This window comes from Phaenicophaeus curvirostris, chromosome 3 (assembly GCF_032191515.1).
Source record: "Phaenicophaeus curvirostris isolate KB17595 chromosome 3, BPBGC_Pcur_1.0, whole genome shotgun sequence".
NCBI lineage: Eukaryota > Metazoa > Chordata > Aves > Cuculiformes > Cuculidae > Phaenicophaeus > Phaenicophaeus curvirostris.
In genome coordinates, this window is record NC_091394.1 from 52,208,529 (window position 1) to 52,234,040 (window position 25,512).

At 41.9% G+C, this 25,512-nt stretch overlaps 1 protein-coding gene across 1 annotated transcript in view; it reads right to left on the bottom strand.

Annotated features, from left to right (window-relative positions):
- The window catches only part of CDH2 (cadherin 2), a 112,224-nt gene extending 88,643 nt beyond the window's left edge, over positions 1 to 23,581 (bottom strand). Inside the window, exons 1-2 of the mRNA XM_069854018.1 lie at positions 23,459 to 23,581; positions 12,957 to 13,068 (exon numbers count right to left, since the gene is read on the bottom strand). Coding sequence (XP_069710119.1) covers positions 12,957 to 13,068; positions 23,459 to 23,533 — 187 coding nt within the window. The 5' untranslated portion in view covers positions 23,534 to 23,581. The remainder of the gene's footprint in view (positions 1 to 12,956; positions 13,069 to 23,458) is intronic.
- Positions 23,582 to 25,512: the final 1,931 nt, after the last annotated feature.

Consider the following 25,512-nt stretch of genomic DNA (forward strand, 5'->3'; position numbering starts at 1 on the left):
AAGCTATGCTTTACAAGGAAGTATTGCAATTAAAAAACTATGTAGAGTGAACTACACAAAACCCTTACCAGACTCTGCTCACTCACATCCACAATATTTTTAATTGTTTGCAAATTAAACACATCAACTCCGGTCCAGAGGAATAAGCACAGACCACTTCCAACAAACACCATCAGGAAACAGACCGACGACAAAGTATTTCAAAACTCTTTTAGATTTCTTTCTTCTTAAACAGTGAAGCAGTTACCAAATTATTTCATGCTATCTTCAAGAAGTCGTCATCATGAAAAGCACATAGCTACTAGTTCAAAGATAGCCTAGCAGTTCACATTACAGGATTTTCAGAGTTTGTAGAAGAAACTAAGGGAAGTTATCCAACCCCTATGAGAGAAAAAAAAAAATAAAATCTTCAAACAATTTTCATTTTGATTAATGCCAGGAAAACAGACACCTTCCTATCCCTCCCAGTGATCCTTGCCAGGGAACTGGAGCACCGAGTCCATTGCAGCATATTGATCTACCAAACAACAGGGCCCGCATCCATCGATCGGCTCCAGCTAAGCCCCATGCTGCTTGCAAGGCCACGCGAGGCTTGCAGCTGTGGATCACTCAACAAGACAAGCAACACAACACATTTTCCTCTCTGGCTGGAACCAGACAGAGCGTTTCTCCTACAGCACGCAAGAGAAATCACAACCACCTTTAAGCAGACAGCAGCCAGTCTTCAAAAACAGTTGCGTCCAAGATCTTACTTTGCTACCTTACAAAAAGCTTAAAAGGAACAAGCAATCCAATACTATTATGACTGCAAATGAAAAGCAAAGTTATCTAACCAAATGGAATATAAAACCCATGGACTCAGATGGTGACCATCGTCAGTCGGGTTTCATCCCTGCACTCTGACCTGCACCAGCACACCAGAGTGGTCACATGAAGCTTTGCTGGGATCAGAACAGGGATTTCTTGCATGAAAAATTGGGTCCCAAAGCCAGGTGCACCTGCGATTTCACCAGGCTTTGCTTGAGCCTTTGTTGCAAATATCAGGAGGAGGCAATAACTAACAGATCATCAGCAGCTGTAATAACTGGTAAAACCACATCCTCTGAGGAGAAGAGGATCCATTTTACACTTATTCTTAAATTCTTAATTTGCATACAAGCATAATGACAAGATTTTAATTAAACAAGACTTGACACAATCAGAAGTGCAGACAGTGACACGCAGCGTCAGAACGAGGGGACAGGGTGGGTTGTTGCTTGTTTTTTTAAGTTCCAATGTGATAATGGACTTCTTTCTGCTTCTGGGAAACACACTGAATCAATTACAGGTAGGCAAAAACACCTCCGACACCTGAAACGCTATATATGGGTTTTGCTCCAGGCTGTTAAAACTCCTGCCATAATATATCTCAGTCCTGCATAAACGCACTCCAAGAGGTTAAAATTTCCCTCCGCTGCCGCTCTCCTCTAGACAGTCTGGAAAACACTGCAGTACTGACCTTCTCTGGCTACCTTCGCACACAGAAATGCTCCCTACCCACATATGGTGCCACAGTTTCCACTAATTTCAGCAGTATTTTTGCTCTTATGCAATAGGTAACATTTTCTACATAAACACCTTCAGAAGGAACTAAAGCAATCACAGATCATTCTGTGTAACCTACCAAGCAGCTATCAGTGGCTACTGGATGCAGATGACAGACTGGATCTGAACTTGTGACCTCCAAGTGACCTACACTCCCCATTAGCCATCCCCCAAGAACAGAATTAATCAATTTTTTTTATAAAAGCACAAACAAGCACTAAAGCACTAATGGGAAAATTGTGGTTATTTGAACACAAAAGCACATCCTGAATTAGAAAGCCAAAGACTCTCACTGATGTATTAGTTCTATGGGACAAAATGCATACTAGAGCTGCTTTACCTAAGACCTTTACCACTAAGATGTTTTGGATTTTGGGGTTGGTTTTTTTTTCTTGCAGAACTCTGATGACAACCATCACTGAAAGCTGAATTTATGCAAACAATAGCTGGATTTAATGAATGCACAGTGATACGAATTTGATTTGGGGAAGTACACATTAAAGTACTGTTAGCATAAGAGATGATGTTGAACAAAAAAACACCGTGGGCAGCTGATGGAAGGAGTACTCTGGGGATGATAAAAATGCATAGCTGATACACTGATACAGTCACACTTTCATTTGTCAACAAACAGTACACTTAGAGAGGGCAGACAACAAGCTATCAGCATGTGTATGGCAGAGGAGTTTTATAGATTAGAGAACAAGGAGTTTAAAAAGACCCTGAAATCCAAATCTTAAATGCATGATCTTTATTTACCTTTCCCCACAACGGTTCCTATGCACCAGCTTTGTTGCATCCTTCTCCTTTGTAGAAAAATAAGTTTACAAACTACTTAACCCAGTCATTAAGTTGGATTCAAGTTTAAGAACCTTCATCCTCTATGCAGCAGAAAAGCTTACAACACAAATACCAATAATATTTTATACATCTGGTTTCTGTCACAAGACTTGAAAGTTAAGTGGCTGTACCACACAGAAATAATTCTAATGAACAAACACATGATTTAAATCAGGAAAGTCAATATAATAATTTCCACTGACTCAGCTACACATCAAATCCTATACACACAACTAGTTGACAAAACCTGAAAGAAACAAAGACAGGAAAAACCTCATACATACTCAGTATTATGTAACCAATGTTTAAACACCACTCACTACTGCAAGAAAAGTGGGGTTTTTTCTCTTTTCATGTTCTTGAACCAACATACTGACCTAATGTTATCGGTGAGCCACCACTAATAAAAGCTCCATGCTGAAAAACAAGTAAGAGCTAACCCTCCACCCACACAGCATTTTGATACAGGTATGCTAAATGCAGAAACAAAGTCTATTTAAGATGTTTTGCTTGTATTTGATTGCCAGTTTACTTGTATTTGAATATCAATTTGCAAGCTAATTAGAGAACATTGCTGCACCCATTACAGAAAAATAGTGCTCCACCATTAACTGCAGTGCTATCTCACTAATTCCTTTAAAGACTGGCTTCAAACACCATCTTCATCTCCATTCAAAACAATTAGGGTACATTTATTTCACATTTTAAACTGCAGAGAATCAAATTTTTAAACACTTTAACAGACTGCACTGCTATTTTGATAGCTTTTATGTTACAAATTATGCTTTTAGGGATTGGTAACTTTCCTATTTAAGGGAATGTTAAACTGGAACTCACAGAGGGGCTTAAATAATACCTCTTCTCTACAACCTGAGAGGCATGTGCCATTAACTTTCAAAAACAAAATAAACCTACTTCTTAAAAGGCAGCAGAGTGCACAAGAAAGAGCTTGCTCCTGCAGGCGACCAGATGATCATAATATCTGCCACTGTTCATAAGTCTGCCAAAACACAGCAGGCAGTAAAGGGAAGAGGAAAAAATAAAAACCGGCCAGTTTCTGAAGCTCTTGTGGGCAGCTCAGCCAAGGAGAGATGCACCCTAGCCATGCTGTGCTGTGCTGCTCCGCTGTCCAGAACAAGTGCCCACCAGCAGGGCACCGCCTGCAGCAGGGCAAGGGATGGCAGCCACAGGCAGTGCTGGGTGTCCTCGTTCTCCAGGATTATCTGCAGCCCGGCTGGCGGGTTAATGGGATTGCTCACTGTTATCTGCAACCCAGCTCAGAATTGCTGGTGCAATTTGCCGCTACGCCTGGATGGGGCTGGGATGCAGCAGGCAGCAAGGGGCAGGCAGAGCTGATCCTAGGCTACCCAATCCTGGAAATAAATAAAACAGCAGGAAGAAAGCTCCCAGTTGCAATGCAGGGAGAAAAGGGAAAAACAAAACCAAAAAGTACCAGCAGAGTCTCCAACACAGTGGGGTCTTATTAAGCTATGACTTCGTTTTCTCCCATCAGTCCTAGTAAGACCCCTTTGTTTATTAATTTATTTCCTTTTCCACAGCAGGTCCCAGTAAACCAACAAAGCAAGCATACCCAGAGAAGAACTAGCCCACCACAAAAAAAGCAGGGACAGTTTTGTGTCAGGTAAACTTGCCCATATAACTCACTTATCCGGCAGCCACATGGTGATGTATTTATACCGCAAGGAAATAAAGTTTCATGTTTGGTGTATTCTCCTAGCTTTATTTAGGGCTGGTATTTCACATGGAATTAAATTGCACATCTATAATCAAGACAATAAACAATGAAAAAACTATTACTGGCACCAGTTCACTGTCAGCAAAAAGCAGCAGTGGATTTTGAGACCACTCGATGGACACTGATGGACTCCAAGTGCTCAAACCCAACGCTGCCTCCAGAAAATTGGACATGTTGTCAATATGCAAAGTCGCGATGTACAGCTACAGGTACTTCTTTAGTGACCCTCACTCATATCCTGGTTGTAACGCCAGTTTATTTTCAAAAGCCTCTTCCTTGTGCATGTTCTGATCTTGGATGAACATCCAATAATTAAGGTTTCCTTGCATTAATATAATTTGCAAAAACACAGTAGATGTGGGCATTGTGTTGTTACTGTGATGTCAAAAAGGCCTAGCAGTTTCTCCTAGACAAGCTCCTCACTACTATCTTCTCATTCAATTCATGCCGCTGAACTCCATTGGATCCTTGGCATTTCCTTTAGGATGGCTATCAGATGACCATAACTAGCTCAAACTGGATGTCGTGAGGAAATTTGAAAACACTCCAAAATACTTTCCTTCCTACTTTAGGTTACTTCTGCCCTCTTCTTTCAACCACTGCCAAGTCTCTTTCTAAAACTGTGGAGAACGCGCACTTTCCTTTCCCCCTTGAACTACACAAGGGTCTCTATTAATTCCTCAACCCATTTCAGCTTCCTTCATCACCTGGATCATTTCTTATCCCAGCCTCATCTGAGGCCTATTCACACCAGTTCCACCCCACTCACGCTTCAACACTTTTCTCCTGCCCCTCTGGAAGACAAATCAGCTGGGATATATGGAGAAGAGTGTAAAATTATCCCTGTTGTGTTAAATTAGAAAGATTTAAAGGGTACCAAAGGGCAATTATTCCTTCTACAGCCTAATTAGAAAATAATAGCAAATTTAGTCATTTTGCTTCCATCTGAAATTTGACACTGTCCCCTTGCACTTGTCTTCTGCCCCTTCTACCTTCTGAGTTCAGTGTGGCTGACTCTGATGCCCAGGATATGCCCAGAAAGTTTGGAAGTGAACTGTTACTAAAGTTGTTATTTCTAGATTAAAAAACGCCCCCTTGTTGAGTGTCACAAGTTCAACCAAAAGCAATGAATCCACCTCAATGCATTCAACCAAAATCAGAGCAGTTCAAACTGTACATGGGATTTGTTGATTGACATCCAAGTCTTCAACACAATAATATTTGATTTAATGTAACCATTAAGTGTTTAAATACCTGTGGAATTTATCTTTATTTCATATGGTAATATGTTCTACAATAAAGAGCATTTTTGTATAATATCAGTTCAAAAGGATGCTCTAACAAATTTGTCTTCTGGATTGTTAGAAAGATGAAAAGTCAACAAAAGATGTATTGTAGTCTTAAGCAAGAATTTGAATGCCTAATTATGCATACCATGTGTCTCGCATTATGCTAACACAGATGGCCTCACGTGAGTTTTTGCTTCATGTATTACATGAACTATCCACATAATGAATTTTTTTTAATGCAGCTGTTGCAAGAAAGAGCAACTTTTCTTCTATGGCTAAATAAATCTCCCATACCCAAGGGCACCTTTACTGGGGAAGCTTTCTGCACAGCTTTGCAATCTCCATTACTCCCAGCCTACCCAAGAGTACAGGTCAGCCTTGGAGACGGCTCTAACTGTAGTGATTCCAGGAGAAAAAATGGCACCTTGGGAATCAAGGCCAGATTGCATAGTTTAAAACTAAGCTAAGGCTACACTAAATGGTGTCAGGAACAGTATAAACTTAGACCTGGCTTCAGAGGCAGAAACAAACACCTCCTTTGCCATATCCCCATTGAGACACATTCAGAGCATAGCAGGGCAGCTGTCAACTCACTTCTTGTAATTCCCACTTCTGCACACAGAAAGCACACTACTCGTAAGTAACCAGCTGAATATAGGAAATGGGAATAAGTTCTAATTAATACAGTGCATTCAAAGTAAATTCATCATAAACAGAAATTACTATCATAGCTAGACTAATTAACTAAGATATTAATTTACAAAAGCCAGAATACTGCAACTACTCAGGATTTCTATAACTTCCTTATAAGTCTATTTTTCTCTTTATCAAGACGTAGATATAAAAATCTGAACTAGAAACAGAAGCAGTGTTTCTTCTGCGATGAGTAAGGATGAGTCAAGTTTTTTCTCTGGGAAAAGCAGACAAAATAGTGCATTTGGGTTTTTTTTAAACTACAATATATACTTCTGCCTCTAATATAAATATTGTGTAAAATGAAAACATTTTGTTTAGTACATGTTTATAGGTTTCTTTCAGAATGACTTCTTATCTAGAACTCAAGCGACAAATTCTCTGATACTGGATATACAAATTGATCCAAAAATAATTCCATTACAGCTTTAGGTTCCACTGAGAGATAATCAAGTTACCCTTCTGAAATATTTGTCCTTTGTGCGCACCCAAAACGTCACTGAATTTCATTATACATTTATTTTCTACTTATATATACGTAACATTCTACATACAAGCTTGGAATGAGAAAATGCCTACATTAATCAGTAGCAGTAGATTAATAGTAACATGTAAAATCAGCTATCACATAACAAATCTGACATGGAACTTCACAGAAATTCAAGTGAGAAAAAAGGAGTTGGAATTCACGTAGAGATTTCACCACTGTTCAGTAAGGTGAAGATATGTTATGCATGCTCTATAGGATATACTCTGTTTAGTGGGGAAAAAGGAGTACGGAAACCACATCTCAAGAAAAGCAATCTCTTCCTTCAGCAAAAGCAACCTCTTACTTTCATGGGACAAGTATGTGAGAATACATTAAGAGGTTGATACGTGAATAGACAACAGGCATCATAAAACAGGCACTGTGCTACTACAGTTAAAGCAAACAGAAGTAGTTCGTCCAGTCCAGGATAGTAAGCTCAATACTGACACAGGAGAATTTAGGGTGCTGTGGGGTACAGAAAATGAACAGAGAAGCTGTTTGAGAAAGGAAGAGGAAAAGGATTAAAAAGGCAAGAGTCTGAGAATTGGAATGCAATTTTAACAGAAAATAAATCAAAAAAGCACAGCATCACCATGTTACAGCAATAAAATTTGCTCTGCTTCACATGAAAGAGGACAAACATAAAGCTACTAAATGTCAAGCAGGACTGAGGAAAGAAATACAAATATAACCCCAAGATAAGCTTCTGAAAAAAAAATTCACACTCCCACTAAGGCTTAGAAGAATAACTAGAAAAGATGACGGTTTGGTTTTGGGAGGTTTTTTGTTTGGTTGGTTGTTGTTGTGGGGGACAAAGTGGGAAAGGGTATGTACAGGAAGATAATTTCAGAAAAAAATACATTTGGGAAAAATTGAAACATTTTTTCCCCAGCTTGCCAGCAGCTCGAAGAAAGACCCCATCCATCTGAGATTCTTTGGCTGTCTGCCTGGAAGGAACTTGTAAACTTGTCTTTTTGCTTAAAGCAAGGAGGCTTTAAACAAATTGGTTACCATTCTTTTTTCTGTGAAAAGAATGAAAAAATCCAAAATTATTTTTTGTCTCTCTTGGAAAATATGATTCTGTTAAACACTTTCCCTGGCTCTGCTGTTAATGTGCACTGGAATATCAAAGCCACCAGTGCATGCTACCAGAGTAAGAATACAATTGTATAAGAGCTGTTTGTATAAAAAGAACAAGACATATGCCTTAAAAGATGCACTGCTGTCTTCACTTTTAAATACGATCATTTCTTTAAAGGAACTTTATTCTTATCTGACGATAGGCATCTTTGTACACAGCACAATACAACACCACTAGCGGAAAAAAAAGTCGCTTGGCTTCATCTCAGGCTGACAGCACCCAGGTAACCTCCACTATCTCATGAAGAAACATTAGTTACTTTTAAACAGGAGGCAACACCTGAGTGCCACATGGCAAGCAATGTGTTTCTGAGTTCTTTCAGATTAACTGGTATTTTCAGTGGTAAACTACAAAATAAGTCAGTGGGAATGCCAAAATCAAGTTTTGTTGCTCAGTTTGAGAGCACTGAAACAAATACTATTTTCTAAGCATTTCACTGCTAAAAGAAAAGGCAGCAGGGATACTGCAGCTCTGTTTAAGCATACAAGATCCTTCAACAAAACCCTAAAGGAGTAGGAGTGAGAGTTTACCCCAGATAAATGGGCTCACTCCATTCATTTTATGGTTTCATGATCACTCGGTACCAGGCTCAGAGAGGAGGGAAAGTGCAAGTGTGCCTCTTTTGGCTATGCTGTCAGCTCGCTTAGGCTTAAACAGCGCATGAAACTGTGCTGTTACTCATCCATAATCACCGTTTATCTGTGTGATGAACACCAAAACATTTTATTCTTTATCATTGTGCAATTCAAAAAGCTTAGAAATATTTTATAACTACACGCCACTTGAAGGATACAGTTAAGAATCTTGCCTAGACAATGAATTTGCTTAGCAGAAAACTAGAATCGTGTATTTAATAACAACACAGATAATGCTAAAATAAAGCCTTCAAAAGGCAAGAAATTTCTAAAATAAACTGTCAGACTAAGAATCTCTACGATGCGATTCTGCAAATGAGCATTCAAGTAATTTTCCTAGGTGAGTAATTTTAGCAGAAATACATTATTTGTATCTTTAATCTGTAGGATATAGAAAATAAGATTAGATAAAAAGGCTGGATGTACATATCAAACTGACACAAGTACTTTTTCCTGAATAAACTAAAAATCCACAATAAAACCAGCACAAGCAAAGACATTTAATATACTAACTGGAACTCCCTCTGTAACTTCAGCTCTTCTTTTCTGAATACATCATCTTATGTATGGTCCTCCAAACAGTAATCTTTATTTTTTTTTTTAAATCAAAAGCACTTCGCTTGCAGATCTGGAATAGATACCTACTTCTACTAGGTGACAGCTGGTACATTATTTATTTTCTTTTTCTAAATGTTGGAATAGTCAAGTCCTAAAATACTTCGAGCATATTAAATTCTAAAAGAACTGGAGGCCCAAATAATCCTAGGGTTTTATCAGTAAGTCACTTTTTAGTGGTATATAAAATTTCTTTTAATTTTGTTTCAGAAATCATTACTTTCTTTCTCCTCCCTCTACAGAAAGGAAGGTAGTAGTTCTGAGCTCACCTACTTCCTTGGTAAAAATCAACATAATTTCACTGAAGTGACTGGTGCCAAGTGGAAAACCATGTAAAACATTATAAATAAATTCAAAATTACACCTATAGTATTTTAGCTTATATGTAGCTAGTGACCTGAGTGTACTGCATCCCAAAGTCAGACTTGCCAAACTTTGTACATGAACAAAGAGTAAGATAGCAGCTTTGAAGAGTCTCAAAGGCTCCAGCCAGTGATGCCTGTATCAGAGGAACACAGGATCCCAGTGACTTATGCCAGAAGGAGGCAACAGGATGTAGCTTATACTGCCGGCTGCCTCCTACACAGCACTGTCACAGCCTACTAAAGGGCTAGTTTCCAACTCCTTCTGCTGTGCCTTCCCAGCTAACTGCATCTTTTCCCTACAAGGGACTCCTCCTTTCCTCATCCTGAAACCACGGACAGCTATCTTGATTTTCTTTCCCTCTATTCACATTAATACATGGTTTCTTTCCCCTTTTCCACTTCACGTTATTATGTTATGAATATTTTGTTTCAGAAATAACAGCAGAGCACATGGATACCAACTGAACATGCAAATGCCTCCCATGTGCTCATGCACAGGAGAAATTAGCAGATGCTGACATACTTTCCTAAGCATATGAATGAATAAAGACATTATCAGTTATGAAGACATTTTTTAAAATGCAAAAGGTACAAGTTTGACCCTCTCTCAAAAACAACCACCTGCATACAGAAATGAAGAGAAACCTCTCCTGAAAATATACAGTATCATGCAGTGCATGGTGGAACCCCGTCCCACACTCTACAGTAAAGATTTCTTATAAATAGTACTTAAAAAATCCCAGATAGTCTATGTTACTGTAACAGTGGAAAGGCACAGATCAACAAGTCATGATAATTCAAATTTTACATAAGTTTTGGTGAGTAAGTTAGAAACTGAAGACCTTGAGAGGCTTGTCCTCCACTGTGCAAGATAAAAGCAAATAAAGAAGATGGTTAGTAAACATATGGTCATTTTCCTCATCAGTATTTTAAGAAGTAACTTGTCAAGAAAGCATCAAGTCAGGTTCAAATTATTCTGCATCTCGTTGAGAGCGAGACAACACCTGTGTGCTTGTGGTATTAAAGCTTTCACTTCTAAACCATACAGAAAACCTACAGTTATATGCCTCACTTCTGAATTTGTACTAGTACAAGCATGCAGTTTGACAGGCAAAGGAACCAAGATCAAAATCAGGCCCATGGTTATCCCCAAGAAGCAAAAGTCACACAACTATACCTAACTTGCAGCGTCATCTGAATCCAGTTTAATAACCAGAAAACAGGCTTTTGACAACAACAGTATTTCAAAATGACAGTGTAATTAAATTTAAGTCAAAGCTATGCAATGACGGACCACATGTTTATGTGTAACCAGCAAATTATATGCTTTTAAGCATGTCAATTTTCAAAAGAATTAACTATTGCAGTAATTCAGTTGAGGAACTGGTGGTAGGAAATAAAACTCCCTCAGGTCATTTTTCAACCAGCTGATACGATGCAATACACACTGTATGCCTCATAGTTTTTCCAATTCCTACTTCCCTAAAACACTAAGTGTTTTAATACCATTCAAGGACAAACCAGCAGTCAAGCTTCACTCACTTCTGAGAAGCAAGGGAAGGGACCGTGTGAATGCAATGAGTAATGAGAAAGGAAGTCAGTCTGCCATCCTACACTATTTGTTCAGACTCATTTAAGGCTGTTCAGTCATTATCATCAGATCTGCATGAGCAATGCCAACAGAGAATTAGTGGGAAGTCCACTATGGTTCCTAACCGGTGGGAAAAGGAGTGGAGAAACTGCAAAAAGGGTCTTAACTCCGTAAGAAGCTAAGAGAACTTTCATAGGACAGGGTAAATCTCAAAACCTCTGTGATCTCCATTTTAAGATAAATTGACAGCATGATGATTAACTACTAATAAACGCTTGGTGGTTTCAAGCGTGCATCTTTAGAAAAGCACTTGCCCACTGTGCTCCATCTCTGTTTCTGCCCCTCTTTCCAGGTTTGTTCGTCATCTACTAAAGGAATTCTTAGTGCTGACAGCTTTTGGAGGCATCTGTAGAGTCATCTATTAACTCCCACTGGTGGGAAAGCAAGGAAGATTTCCTCTTTATTATTTTCTCAGTTGGCAGAACATTTACTTTAATACATGAATTTCTAAGCTATCCTTTAATAAAAGAAAAGTCTATGGTGGTAGAATATAATTCCTTGAAACTGAAAAACTTTTATTAACTCAAGTTTAAATACACTAAAGCTAATCAATTAATCCTGCAGTCAAGTTTCCATTATACTTCTAAAAAAGCACAAAACAGGTCTGTAAAATATAATTAAGCAGAGACTGGTACATACAGCATGTAAAATCAAGACTACAACTACATTTGTTTTGCAGGCTCATTAATTTTTTTTTATTTAAGTGTCTTGATCTGTGTAACCATATAAATATAGGAAAGAAACAGCAAATTAAATTAAATCAGTGCTTATTTAAGAAGTATTTGAAACTATTTAAAACGGATCTTCTTAGTTCCGCAACTTCCAAATTAGATGGAAAAAAATTATTTTAGCAGTTCAGACAACAGCCAAATTAATGCACATTTTTTAAAACGTTGTTCTTCCACAGACTTGTATATTTAACTGGTTGCATACTTAACTTGTATAACTGAAACTTAACTGACTAGGCAATCAACAAAGGTATGTGCCTCTGTGTCCTACAGACAACTACTCTATCCCTGAAAAATAAGAGATGCAAAAAGAGAAATGAACCAAATTCCCAACCTGGATGACACATGGGCAAATGTACTGACTGCAGTGCATCCCCAGTGGAGGCAAGGACTTGTACTTGCCGAGCACACTGTGAGCGCTGGAGCAGGTCGCCCTGAGCCTGGGCACTGTGCCACTCCAACACAGGTAGGTGCCAGGACAAGCGAACAGCATACCATCCATGAGACAGCACCAGCACTGCCCTGCCTCTATGGGCACAGCTCCTTGCAGAACCCACAATGCTGCCACCCCCAAGTGACGGCTCACAATCACTCTCTCATATTGCTGCCTGTCCTGCACCTTGCTTTCCCGAGGTGCCTCTCCTCAGGTTGCCAGGAAAGAGCAGTAAGCAAACTACTTCTGCATTAACATGAGCACTAGGATTGGGTGTAAGTGCAGTACTTCTATAGGAGATGTAAAGCAGAAGGGAATTTTTTTATAACTCCTCCATCATTCATACATAGGCTCTATGAATAGACTGAGGGCATATGTATTGTCAGTGGTCACAAAAAGTATCAGTGTGAACGCTGTGCTGAGAAAGAGAATTAGTGGACAACCACAGGAAGGTGTGTAATGCTCAGTACTTCCAAATTACAGTCAGAGGTGCTTGTGCTACCACTAATAGCAACAGATTTTCCAAGTCCTACGACAGTAATCAAAAAATAATCACAGAGCAGCTGATGTTCTTTCCTGCAAGAGTTCGTGCCCTATTTAAGGATGAAAATGCTTCAGAATGATTTATGGTTCTAACTAGAGGAAAGAGAAAATAAAAAAAAGAAAAAGAAATCAAGACATCTTTTTCTAACCATACCATTGAGAAGTGGCTGTCCTCCATGTACACTCCTTGACACCACTGCACTGTGAACATCTTCAGGAAATCCAGTCTTGCACGACAGATCTTCACAGGTTGCTTTTATTGGTGCCTGAAATACAAGACAAAATTTATGTAATACTTGCAACCTTCACTCACCAGAGAAACATTCTGGTTGACACACGCTCCATTTTGTACAAGACAGCATCTTTGTTTCCAAACGACTGCAATTAGGACCACGAGGGCAAAGGGTTAATCTTTCTAATAACTGGAATGGAAGGAACAAATCCCACTTGTCTGGTAAGATTTAAATAATACACAATCATCACTCTACTGACAACTGAACATTTCCACTAAGCCATCGAGACTGAAGGAGAATCATAGGGGGAACAAAAACATTGTTTCCTCTGGAAATAAATGTTGCACAAAACCCATCAGCAACTTCTTTTTCCGTAGCCAATTACTTGAGAGAAACTGCCAATTTAAAATGCTTTATTTAGAGTATTTCTGTGTGAGGCTGCAACAGAAAAGTAAACTCAGATAAAATGCTACACTTACAGTAACTTAGCAGAACTTGTATTTGTGTTAGCATTCAAAGGGATACCACATACAGCCAAATGTTTCCAATGCAATCTCCTTCTATTTCAAAGGGATGTTAAAAGGAGAGCAGCTCATTATTAAATTTGCACAACAAGGGAAGAGTCAGGCACTGAAACTGTTTGTTCTCTCACTTGTTAAGAAAGTTTCCCCTCAAATCACATTCTTAAAGAGTTTCACAAATGCCCTTTTATTAAGAAATATAATACAGCATTTGGAAACTTGTTTGTTCTGCAGCGTTCCATGTTCAGAAGATACTTCTGATAGCTTATCTCGTTTCCAGAACAGTTTGTTGCCAAACTGAAAAAAATTAAATAAAAAAAAAAGACATCCAATTTTCTGTGTCAAAGGATTAACATTTCTTTTCAGTTGATCATTCCTGTCTCATTTGAGCACTGCACAAGACAACAACCCACCTCACACGTGGTTAAGTGCCCATACATGGCAAAACTCCTTTCATGCTGCACAAGGCAGAGACCAGCTCCCATGCCAGCCTGAGCTGACATACATCTGAGAAATTGCAAGAGCCCTCACAATCTCAAACTCGCCTATGTGCCAAGTAAAGGCCTATCCATGGGCACACCCAGATGCAGTATACAGTCTTTGACAGGACGAGCAACTGCGCTGCTATATTATACCTAAATCTGATCAAGACTTAAATTAGTTTTTCCTTTTTACTTTCCCAGATGGGCTTCCATCAAGTAGACCTACTAAAGTCCATGCAAGCACGTCAGCATACGATGGCAAAGAAAGTCCTACAGGGAAAAGGAATGGAGAAAAAGGAATTGATGGTGTTACGCTCATTTGCGCTAGTAACCTCAGGGAAAGACGGCGTTAGAGCAAAGATGGGACAGGAGTATCTCAAACCATGAGAGTTTTCTCAGAGAAGAGGAATCAGGCAGAAGTATAATCTCTCCACTGACACATGGCCAAGTTCAGCATGTCAACCCCTATCAGAACAATTACATTACAAATAAAAGGAGGCATTCGTAACAGATTGCACTGCACTTACACCAACATGGTCCTAACTAAACAGCTCAACACTGACACCAGCAAAAAAAATCAAAATTTGCTATCTAATTCCCGAGTTACTGCATCATCCAATCAAGCGCCCAGTAAGAGAACTTGTAACTACCAAGTGTTAGGCTATCTTAAAATGTGGTGTGGATTCAATTATGACTTAAGTACAACATGAGGACATCGTCTGTGTACATTTATGTACTTCTGATTGTTTACATGGGGAGAGAGGCAAACAAAGTGACAATTTAAGCTACCACGGGACTGTTATCTGCAAAGCTGGAACTTGGATCTGTAGCTAAGTCCTAACAGTCCATTTACACACTGAGTCTTTAAGGTAAGACGGTAAATCAAAAATAATTATGATTCCAACTGCTAACTCCAGTTTCCTCAGCCTTAGAACTCAAATCATAGGCTTGATAAGGTTTCCAGAATTTCAAAGAAAAATAGCAAGACTCATTTAAACTACTGTACAAAAGGTGACCTCAAAGGAAATCTGATGGAGAGGAAAGAAAAAAAAAAATAGCCTTTCATAGTATCCTTGAAACAAAAAGGTCCTGGGTGGGCAGCTAAGGAGATAGCAGGATTTTTACCAAGTCTGTGCTGATGAGCCTGGGAATATTTCAGCCTTTCCCGCAATCTATATGTACTAAACAGCTCTTATAAACTGAAACAATGCCCAGTGAAACAAAGGCTGGGGGATATGAATAGAGAGCCTTCTTTATTCTTTCATTTGCAGCCATCAATTTTATCCAGAAACAAAAGACTGTACTCTGCTCTCCAAAAACAGCCCTTTGTAAAGATTGTTTGAGAATAAAAACACAAGGGAAGGAAGAATTCAAATTTTCAGCAATTCTTAATCGCCCTATGTTAAGTGTTTTGAATTAAGTAGAAGTTGTAGCTTCAGACACACTAGGTCATATCAAGTTCAGCCTAAAAATACTGCAGGACTTAAACCATTTTAACTCTAAGCAAAAGAAGATGCCAAAATATTTTTATTCCCTTATCTGGAGCAAAAGGGGAAAGCTAGTAAAGATTATAGGGCACATTACTGTAATTTACAGGATTTTGTGTGATTAGTACAACTCCCAAGATTATTTAAAACCTAAGATAATATTATTTGTACACTCATCTACAGAAGGATACTACTTAAAAAAAATTTCTTTCAAGATGGAAATCAATTACCTTAGCTTGTGCCCATATAAAACCTAGCTAATGGAGTTAGAAAGCTTTGAACAAGCTCAGCACTTGGAAAATTCTCCTCTCAAAAACTAACAGACTGTGCTAAAGCAAAAGAGTAACTAATGAAAAACTGTGCTGCTTTCCTCATCCTTTATGGTTTATTTAGTCATTTTTAACTGCAAAGTTAGTAACAAGCATTACTATTTCCAGATGCTGCAGAGCTAGCACCTAGTCAGAAGTGGTGTCAGATCATGTACGTACATAAACTCAGTACCATAGATCTCATATTAAATGCAGCAGGCAAACTGCAATTCTGGAGCAACAAGATAAAAATTAGAAATCCTCTGTCAAAGTTATTATTCAATCACAATCAGTTAAAAGAATTGGCCATTCTGATATACTGACAGCAGTTAAGACTGCAGTTTTCATATCCTGCTCCTCAGTTACTTCAGTTTCATAACCAGACAGCCAAGTATCTAAAAACCTGTGATTTAATTTCATGGCTGTATTCCAGCTCAATTAAAAAAAAAAAAAAAAAAACGAACCTGCAACCTGTTGACGATCTCAACAGCATAATTCCAAAGGATTCATGTTTACATCTTTTTTTCTAAACACTACCAGCAAGAGTCTTCCAACAACATAGGCCTTACTCTCGTAAAAAAAAAAACCCTGTAAATTAAAACAAGAGTAAAGCCAGTAGACACTACTGCTTCACTACTGTTGAAAGTTTTGGACTAATCCCTCTTCCAATTTCCATACTTTTCTAAAAAAGTAGCTACATTTAGAATGTAATTCAGTGAAGAAACATCTACTTAAAAATGCAATCTCACCACAAAAACATAGAAGCAATTTCATATTACAACACACATCCTAAACTTGCAGAATTGGGCTTTTAAATACAATTTTCAAACACGGCTGATCTTATTCCCTCTACATTCTTCATACACCACTGAAGTTCACTAGTATCTATTAATCTGAAATATCAAAGGCACTTGTTTTCCACTGTTGGCATCTACATGTCCTACAACATTAGATTGCTTAATATTGATTGTACCAAATCGCAAGCAAAGTTGTTTCTGAAAGACTGTCTTCTTTTATGCTCACTGTAGCTTGTTCCCATAGGAAAATAAGCCTAGGTAGTAAAATGAGAAACAGTAGGGTACATATCAGAGAAAATATCATACTTACAGTTATAATTGGACATAGTACAGCTGCTAGTTGCCAAGTCCAGCCAATTCACAGGGCATTATTGTACTAAACTCAAAACGTCTGGCATAATTATATGTATGACAGAGCAGGCACAGGGCATTTGAGCTCTCCCTCCTAATAACCAACATTAATTTGCAATTATGACAGGAATATTCAACTTAAACACATGATCACAGAAAAATTCGTGACTGTGTTTAAAGACTGGGTGTTTCCTCATCAATCTAAAGGCCAAGATGGTACCCAATGCTCATTCACAATGTAGGTAACTCTAGGGATTGTTCTATCCATTTTTAGCTTTGTGCACATACATCATCTGACACAGTGAGATATGGAGTACGAGGTTGGTCTGATTTTATGACAAGCTTCTACTTACTACCATAAGGCATATGCAAGATACTCTGCAGGATGACAGACACATCTCTGAAACGCTTTGGATGCTAAACTTGAAAACATTCAGCAACTCCTTAATCTCCAACTTGCTGCAAAGAAGCGCGGTGACAGTTTATACCCTCACAGTACTCAGTGCTCCAGCAAATGTAATCAAGTACAATTTGTTTTCAACTGTAGATTGCAACTAGAAAACAAGAAAAATGCCTTTCATTCAAATTGTTCTGGAAGCCAAAAGTTTCCAAAGAGGGTGCCAGGCTACATCCTCCCAGAGGTCATTCAGTTACACTAGAAAGGGCATTCATTATGCCATCTTCACTTCTAATTAGCGTTCTACTTCTTGAACCAGGAGGTTTTAATCAGAAAATCCAGCTTCTTAAACCAATACTTAAAACTCTCAAACATTTTTTTGAGATCCACAACTTTTATGCTACCATCTGGTTTAAAAACAGTTCCCTTGAACCACCACTGGTCACTATACCTTTACAAATTAGAGTGCCTCACAAACCATATTTGTAGCTCCTTCTGAGTGACAACTTACTTTACTAAACACGGAGACATTCACTGGCGCATAGCTCAAAACCGTAACCTGGTTTGGACTCCCCTTCTCCCCTTCCCCCAACTAGAACATGGGACTACTGCATCTTTCAAGATGTACTTCTCCAGACAAGCCACAGCTCCTAACAGGGAAGGATGTCTTAAAATTTCAACTGCAAAACCAAACTCAAAGCCTAAGTCACATTTTTTAATAATAATATTAATAATAATAATGAAGACAAAAAAATAAATCAGCCCTGAGTTTGACTACACATTCTCATTTCTCTAGTAAAAGAGGAAACAACCTCTCTTTGATTTGATAATAGCCATTGTATTGCTCATGTTGAGCATCTCTGATCACGGAAACTGCCATTAACGCATACAGGAGGATGGTGTATTTTCCCCGACCTTCGAGGGAGTCCTTGCAAAGCCTATCTGGAAAAATTCTTTTGGGGGATCACAAAATTTTAAGTATGTCTTCAGCAGCTGGGTGATAATTATATGCTAATTATAAGGAATGGAGTCCCGGGAGGAGTCTGTTGGTAAAAATATATTTTTTAAATACGTCAAGGAGTGCCTAGAGGAGAGGATAAATGTGCCTTTTGGAAACATGATATTTAATTAAATCCACAAATACTTACTAAAACCAAATAGATTAACTGAAACATTGAAAAGATTTGGCAGCAATGCACCTTCCATCTTGGAAGCTGCTATCCTGTACCTGTTTTCATAAGCCATTTAAAAATAGAAAGCCCGATTTCCTCTCCTTATTCAGACAAAGCTCCCACGATCTTTCAGTGAGAACTGCAGTATCAAATCAAATGATAAATCACATAGACCCGGTTATACACCTCTCAGGGTAAACAGCAGTACAGCCTGACAGCCAGGTGGTAAAAGGTCCCTCTTGGATCACTCACAAACTACAAATGTGCTTTAGCAAAATACATATCCACCCTAAACTCATCCTGCAATATGAATGTGATCTTCCCTCTCAAGACTCGCCTCTACACATGCAAGTATTAACTTGACCAACCAGTGGTAGGTGAGGAGTACTATCATAATTACCACTGCTACTGCAAAAAACTTTAAGTATTCCTTCTGCTTTCGTCACTTTCCATCCCGATAAGTCTCTCTGCATCTTTTCCACAACTAGTGCCACTGGGTTAGTGGAATTACACTAGCTACTCAGTAAGGACACTACAGGTTCCTTCTATGCTGTTTTATAACAAAAAGCAATTCAAAATAAAAACATCAGAGAACATTAGAGGTTACATAACCTTTGGGGAACAGATTTGTGTTTTGTATGTGTACATTGTCTGAAATAAATTAAATTCTTACCCTAGTGGGAGCACTGGTGAACTACTGAAACTACTGCAAGTTTTTCAAGTTTTTGGGTTTTTTGTTAACTTAAAAAAGCATTTACAAAACCAGTGAGACATAGGGAGTTTAACTGGTGAATGATTCCCTTACTCAGCAAGAGGAGTCATTCAAGTTACTGCTCCTTACCACATGACAAAAAGTCCCTTACACGAGGCTGTCCGTATTGAGTAAAAATAACTTTACTCACAGCTTCCTCAAGCTATTTTTAAATATACACATGCACTTCTGTCAGAACTAAATTGTCTTAATGTGTTACAGTGTTCAGCTATTAAAAATAAAACCTAATAAATGAAATTATTGACATAAAAGTGTCACTGAAATGCATTAAGATGGGACATGACAAGGCTCTTCCAATGACATTTCTGGGAGTTCCTCCAATTTCTGGGAGCAAAAAAAAAATAGATGAGAAGTTTAACTACACACTCTTGACTTGATGTAGTTCAAAAACATGATCATTTGGGGCAATATTTTAAAAACTGGTATAATAAAAACTATACATTCATCTTTTTAGCACATTAAGTGCGTGCCCAGGTAACAGTACTACCCACAAAAAGAGAGCAGAAGATGACTTTCTAGAAAACACAGAACATTTATTAAATATATTGCATTGACAATTCATGAAAATATGTCACTTCTATTACATCAGCAGCATATATACTTCTGAGCTTGCTACAATACCTACTCAGATAATCAGAACTTGTGTAACACACAAAATCATCTCCTGATTGGTTAATCAATGATTTAAATTCCAAAAACTCATTGTTGATTCACGCAACCTTATCAGTCCTATAACAGAGGTTAAAAGCAGTTTTTAAAAAGTCTCTTCACAAAATAAATATTTAAATAACATATCAAATTTAATATCCAAAGTGAAACTCTGATGTTTATTTCTACAGTCCTACAATTATCTGAATTTCTGAGGATGTATCAGTGGTATCACTCTCACCTAGACCAGAGATTGGAGAGCTCTCTGCTGCAATATCCTGACACATTTAATTTTTCAGATAGATTCTTTGAACACAAAGCAAAACCAGAACAGAATGACCTACAACCTAAAAGGCTGAGCCACTCACACAACTATCCTGTTCTGGGGCTTATGAAACGTGTTATAAAATGTATTCAATTCACTTTGATAGGTGTTAATTATGTTAGAATCTGATTTTTTTTTAAAAAAGAGACACCTTGAAACTCATTTTTGTACTTGCACAATCACATATTTATGATATTACTTAAAACAGAGTGATTTTTAAAAAATAATAATGTGACACAGGTCTATATTAAGAGACGGAAGATGCACCCACAAGAGGAGACCTCACTGCCACTTCTGCACAAAACTGCACTAATATGCCTCACCTCCGTTCTACCAGCAGCTACTGCTGGGGGTCATTATGAGAGAGGTGCAGCTGGAAAGAAATGCCATGGCTGGATTCTCAACAGAGGCGGCTTAACAGGAGTGTCATTTAGACTACTAGCTTCTTCACCTGGATACATTTGCTACAACCTGGAATAGGACCAAAACTGCCTGCAGAGAGTAATAACTCACATCCTCTGTCATCATAATTCGAATTCAAGCCAGACACCCAGGCATGAAAGGCTCCAAAACTGCTTTATTGTTTACTTGTTTCTGATATAGAAATGGGTAAGGGTCTACTGAGCGATCTGACCACCTTATACATTTAAAAAAAAAAAAAAAAATCCCTTTTTGAGCACTCAATTTCTTATTCCTCTTTCAGGTTGATTTCTATCTAACAGTAGTTTCACTCTTGTAAACTCATGATACCCTTCCCATTTCTTCTTCAATTCTGTTGTTATCCCAGTTCCAAAATTGGGAACTATTGATCTGGCCAGAAAAGGAAGCTTCACTCTTTTTCTCTTCTTGTCTGTCAGGTTTTTCACAAAATACTTCCAGATTCATACTGATCTGTTAACCAGCAAAGTAAAGTACAGTTTTCACTCCCTTACGTCTCATGCAAGTCACAGATTACCAAAAATCTAAAGCCCTATTTCCTGTTTGTAAACAGCATCCACAGATTTGCCTTAAAACCTGCTTCCAGTTATGATCTTGAAAGTAATTCCATAATAATGGTTTTATCTCTGATGACCATCGAAGTGATCAGTAACTCCAGAAAGTGATAGCTCTTGTGTCGCAGATGAAAACCTAAGTAGAAAGGTTCAACCTGTTTAGAGAACCTGATACAGATAACTCCCTACCAACCAGAAGCAGCAGATACGATGACAGGGGGAAAAGAAGTTAGCACTGCACCTAGGTTCTGAAGGCTCTTTGCAGTGTGCATGAAAAGAGGAGGAGGCAGCTTTTAAAATGAAAGCATTGTACAGACACAGGTCTATAAATCTGATTTCATACGCAAGTTCCAATTTTGTTACACGCTATTAAAAATCAACCCTAACCTGATTTAATGGATACCCAAACAAGGGGGAAATTGGATTCCCCAACCGTAACGTGCCAGTGACACCGAGTGATACATAAAAGCAATAGGGCTAGTTCCTGTCCTTAATTCATAGCTTGTGCTTCAATTTCAAACCTGCCCTGGGTAGGAAAAAAAAAAATGGAATAAGAGCTTACTGCAGAATTTGTGTTCTAAAGATTTATTGAGATAGGAAGACTATGAACTGAAAAGCATGTACAATAAATAACATATAAGGACCTAAAAAAAAAAAAAAAAAAGACAAGCTGCTGCATGTACAGATCTGAAAAGACGCTAGTATTTGGAGGCAGAAACCAAACCAAATAAAAAAGAAAATAAACAAATCAGCTTCCCACAAAAAAAACCCAAACAAACAAACAAACAAAAACCACAAACAAAAAAAAGCCGCCCAAAACTTAGCCCTAGAAGTAGCACATCACAAGTTTCGGAACAGGGTGGCTGCTTCCCCACTAAGTGGCTCAAGCCCAGCTGGACACTCCTCGTGTCTCCGCAGCCCCGGGTGCTCCCAAGACTCGAGGGAAAATCCCCGGGTGCCCGGAACACCCGGCGAGAGGCGCAGAAAGGCTTCAAGCCACCAGCCCCCGGGAGCGGCTCGGAGCCCGCGGGAAGGACCCCGCGCCGGGCCGGGGCCGCCGGGGAGCCCGGCCGGGAGGCGGCGCGGCTGCCCCGCACCATGGACAGGGGCGGGCGCCCCGGCCTCGCCTCAACCCGCTCCCCCGGCCCCGCGGAGATGCCCCGACCGTAAATACCATTAAGAGGCGATGATCTGCGCCATCTGTCCCTGAGACTTACCGCCCTCCCCACCCACGGCGCCGCGCCGGAGACGAGCTCGGCGAGCACAAAGCGAGCGGGGGGAAAACCCACCGATCGCCCCCCCCGCCACCTGCTCCGGCCTCCGCCCGGGGTCCAGGGAAGCCCGGCCCCACCGCCGCCCCGCATCCACTGCGCCCGCTGGGATCCATGTTATCGCCCCCATCCTTCCTCCCCCTCGCAGGGACCTCTACTTTCTCCGCCGAGAGACGCGCACACCCCCCTCCGCCCCGGAGCATCCCTGCCGGCCGGTGCCCGGCGCTGCCAGCCCGGGACCTCGGGGCACGTGGGGAGCCCGCCGGGCGGCGGCAGGACTTCCAAGATAACAAATTAAACACCTTCGGAGCCGGAGCCCGTCCCAGTGGAAATTCCCGTTAAACGACAGGGGGTGGGGAAGCCCGGAGCCCAGGCGGAGGCTGATTAAATTCTTCCCGGGAAGGGATTAGCGGGCTCCCAGCCGGGGGTGGCGGAGGCGCAGCCCGCAGCGGGGCTGCCCCTGCCCAGCAGCTCGCCGGCAGCCCCCGGCCGCCCTTCCCCGCCGCGTCCCTTCTCTCCGAGACTCTGTCCCCAGCCAGGGGACACCGCACAGCCCTCCCCGTCCTCCTGCACCTGCTCTCCCAGCAGCGAGGAGGGGAATCCGCGTCCCGAGGACAACACACACACACACACACCCCGCCCCGCTCCTCTCCCGGCCCGGCCAGCCCCAGGCACGAAGCTCCGCGTGCCCGGAGCAGGTGTCTCCGCGCAAGCGGCCACAATCATACCCCCCACCCCCGGGCACGGCGAGGGCAGCCTCAGCCTCCACCTTCCCGTACCCCTTCCCCAGGACCCGCACCCCGGCGACGGAGCCCCCCCGCCCCGCTCCCGCCCTGCCCGGGCCCCGCCGCGGAACAAAGAGCCGCATCCCGGCCGCGCTCCCCGCCGGCGGCGCCTTACCTGCTGCAGGGCCGCCAGCAGCATCAGCGCCAGCGGCGGCAGCATCCGCGGCGGCGTTCCCGCTATCCGGCACATGGAGGCGAGGAGGGGCGGCGGCGGGGCGGCCCCCGGCGGTCCCGGAGCGGGGCGAGGCGAGCGGCAACTGTCGGGGGCTGCGGGCGGCGTGTACCCCCCGCCTGCCGGAGCCGCGGCGCCGGCTGCCGCTCTAGCTCATGGGCAGCGACGCGGCGGGGGAGGGGGAAGCGGAGAGACGGAGAGAGGCAGAGGACGGGTGAAACTCGGCTCTGGGTCAGGCTGCTTTTCTCTCCGGCGAGCCCCCTGCGCGCTGCGGAGGGTGGGCTGAGAGGAGGAGAAGGAGGAGGAGGAGGACGGGCGAACAAAAGGCTGGGAAATAAGAAAGAAGTACCGCTGCTGCGAGGCCGGTGCGGCGGTGGCGGCTCCCCCGCGGCCGCCTTCCCCACGCCCGGATGGTGCCCGCCTCGCTCCTCCCGCCGGTGCCCCCAGCGAGCTCGGGCTCAGCCCAGCGCCGCCGCTGCTCCGGCCCTGCCGCACGCTCGCCCCGCACTTTCTCTCTCCCTCTCTCTCTCTCTCTTTCTTTCTTCTCCTCCTCCTCCTCCTCCCTCCACCCCTCCCCCTGCACGCAGAACCCTCCGCTGAAACACAATGATAACAATACCCCAGCAGCCTCTGCCCGCCGTGTGAGTGCGTGTGCGGTCGCCCGGCTCCCCCCCAGCCCGCGCGGCCAATGGGGGCGGAACGGCCAGCGACGCCCGGCCCCGGCCCCCGGAGAGCCGCCCGCGGGGGGCGGCGGGGCGGTCTCCCCCCTCGCCCTCAAACGCCAACAACGGCTTCGTGGGGACAGAAAATGAGTCCCCACCCGCCGCCGTGGTGTGCTGCGATTGTCTGGGGGCAGGCGAGGGGAGAACTTGCCGGGGAAGGACGGACCCCTCCCCGCCGCGCTCGGCGAGGAGCTGCGGGAGCCCCGGGGGTGCCCAGCCCCGGGGACCCCCGCCCGCTGCCAAGTTTCTCTCAGCTGTTACCGCTTAGAGACTTAGCGGGTTGTTTTTCCCCCCTTTCTTTTTTTTTTAAACACCCACACCCTCTTCATTTCACTCCCTTTTTTTTAATTTCTTCCGAAACGACCTGCTTGAATTTTATCAGCAGATGTTTTCAAAGGCTTTGGCCGGTGCTGCAGTCCGCGGCTCCAAAAAAATCTCAAGCGCGCATAACGGGACCGGGGAGTGTTGCTGAGCGAACAGTTACAGGAGCGAGTATCAGTGCTGGGTCATTTGCAGAGCTGGCAAGGATTTTTCTTTCGCCCACAGGTCACTGAGCAAAGTTGTTTTGTGTCCATGCATCAGAGCTCCCATCCCAGGACATAATAAGGGGAGGATTTGTAGGCATTGGCCTCTAGACAATCTCATGAAGTGTTGGATCAAAATGATGTATTATTTATTTTTAAAGCATCTTATTTTACGCTTGAACTTGCAAGAAAAATACTCTGCCTTTCCCTTTTTATTTTTCCCCCCGCCTCTCCCCACTTCAGAAAACAAGGCGAAACGCCATACTCGTGTTTTGAAAGGAAACAGCGGCTTTGCTTTTCACATTTTCTCGGGAAAGGCGGTGTAAATGCACGCTTGTACGACGCCGATGGCGTTAGCTCCGAAACTGAAAACACCGGTCACTCGCGAGCTGCGGTGCAGCTGCTCGCCTGAGTCAGGGGAGACGGAGAAAAGCCCAGAAGCCCGGGAGATGGTGCTGGTGCCGGTGGGCAGGGCAAAGTCAAGCCAGGCACCACCTGCAAGCCTTAAAAGCCAAACGAGACTGCACCGAGGAGTCGCAGCCTCGAGCAGAAAATCAGCCTCCCCCTCCCGCGTCCTTTTTAAAGTTGCAACCCGTGAAATTGTACCCGAGCCAACAAAAGTGAAGAACAATAAGTGCGGGAATACAACGCCTGGTAGTGAGTTTCTGCATTACAATTTGGCCCGGGACTGAGGGAAAGTAAGCAAGAAGGGCGCAGCTGATGTTTATATCCTATTACAAGAAGAGCTGCC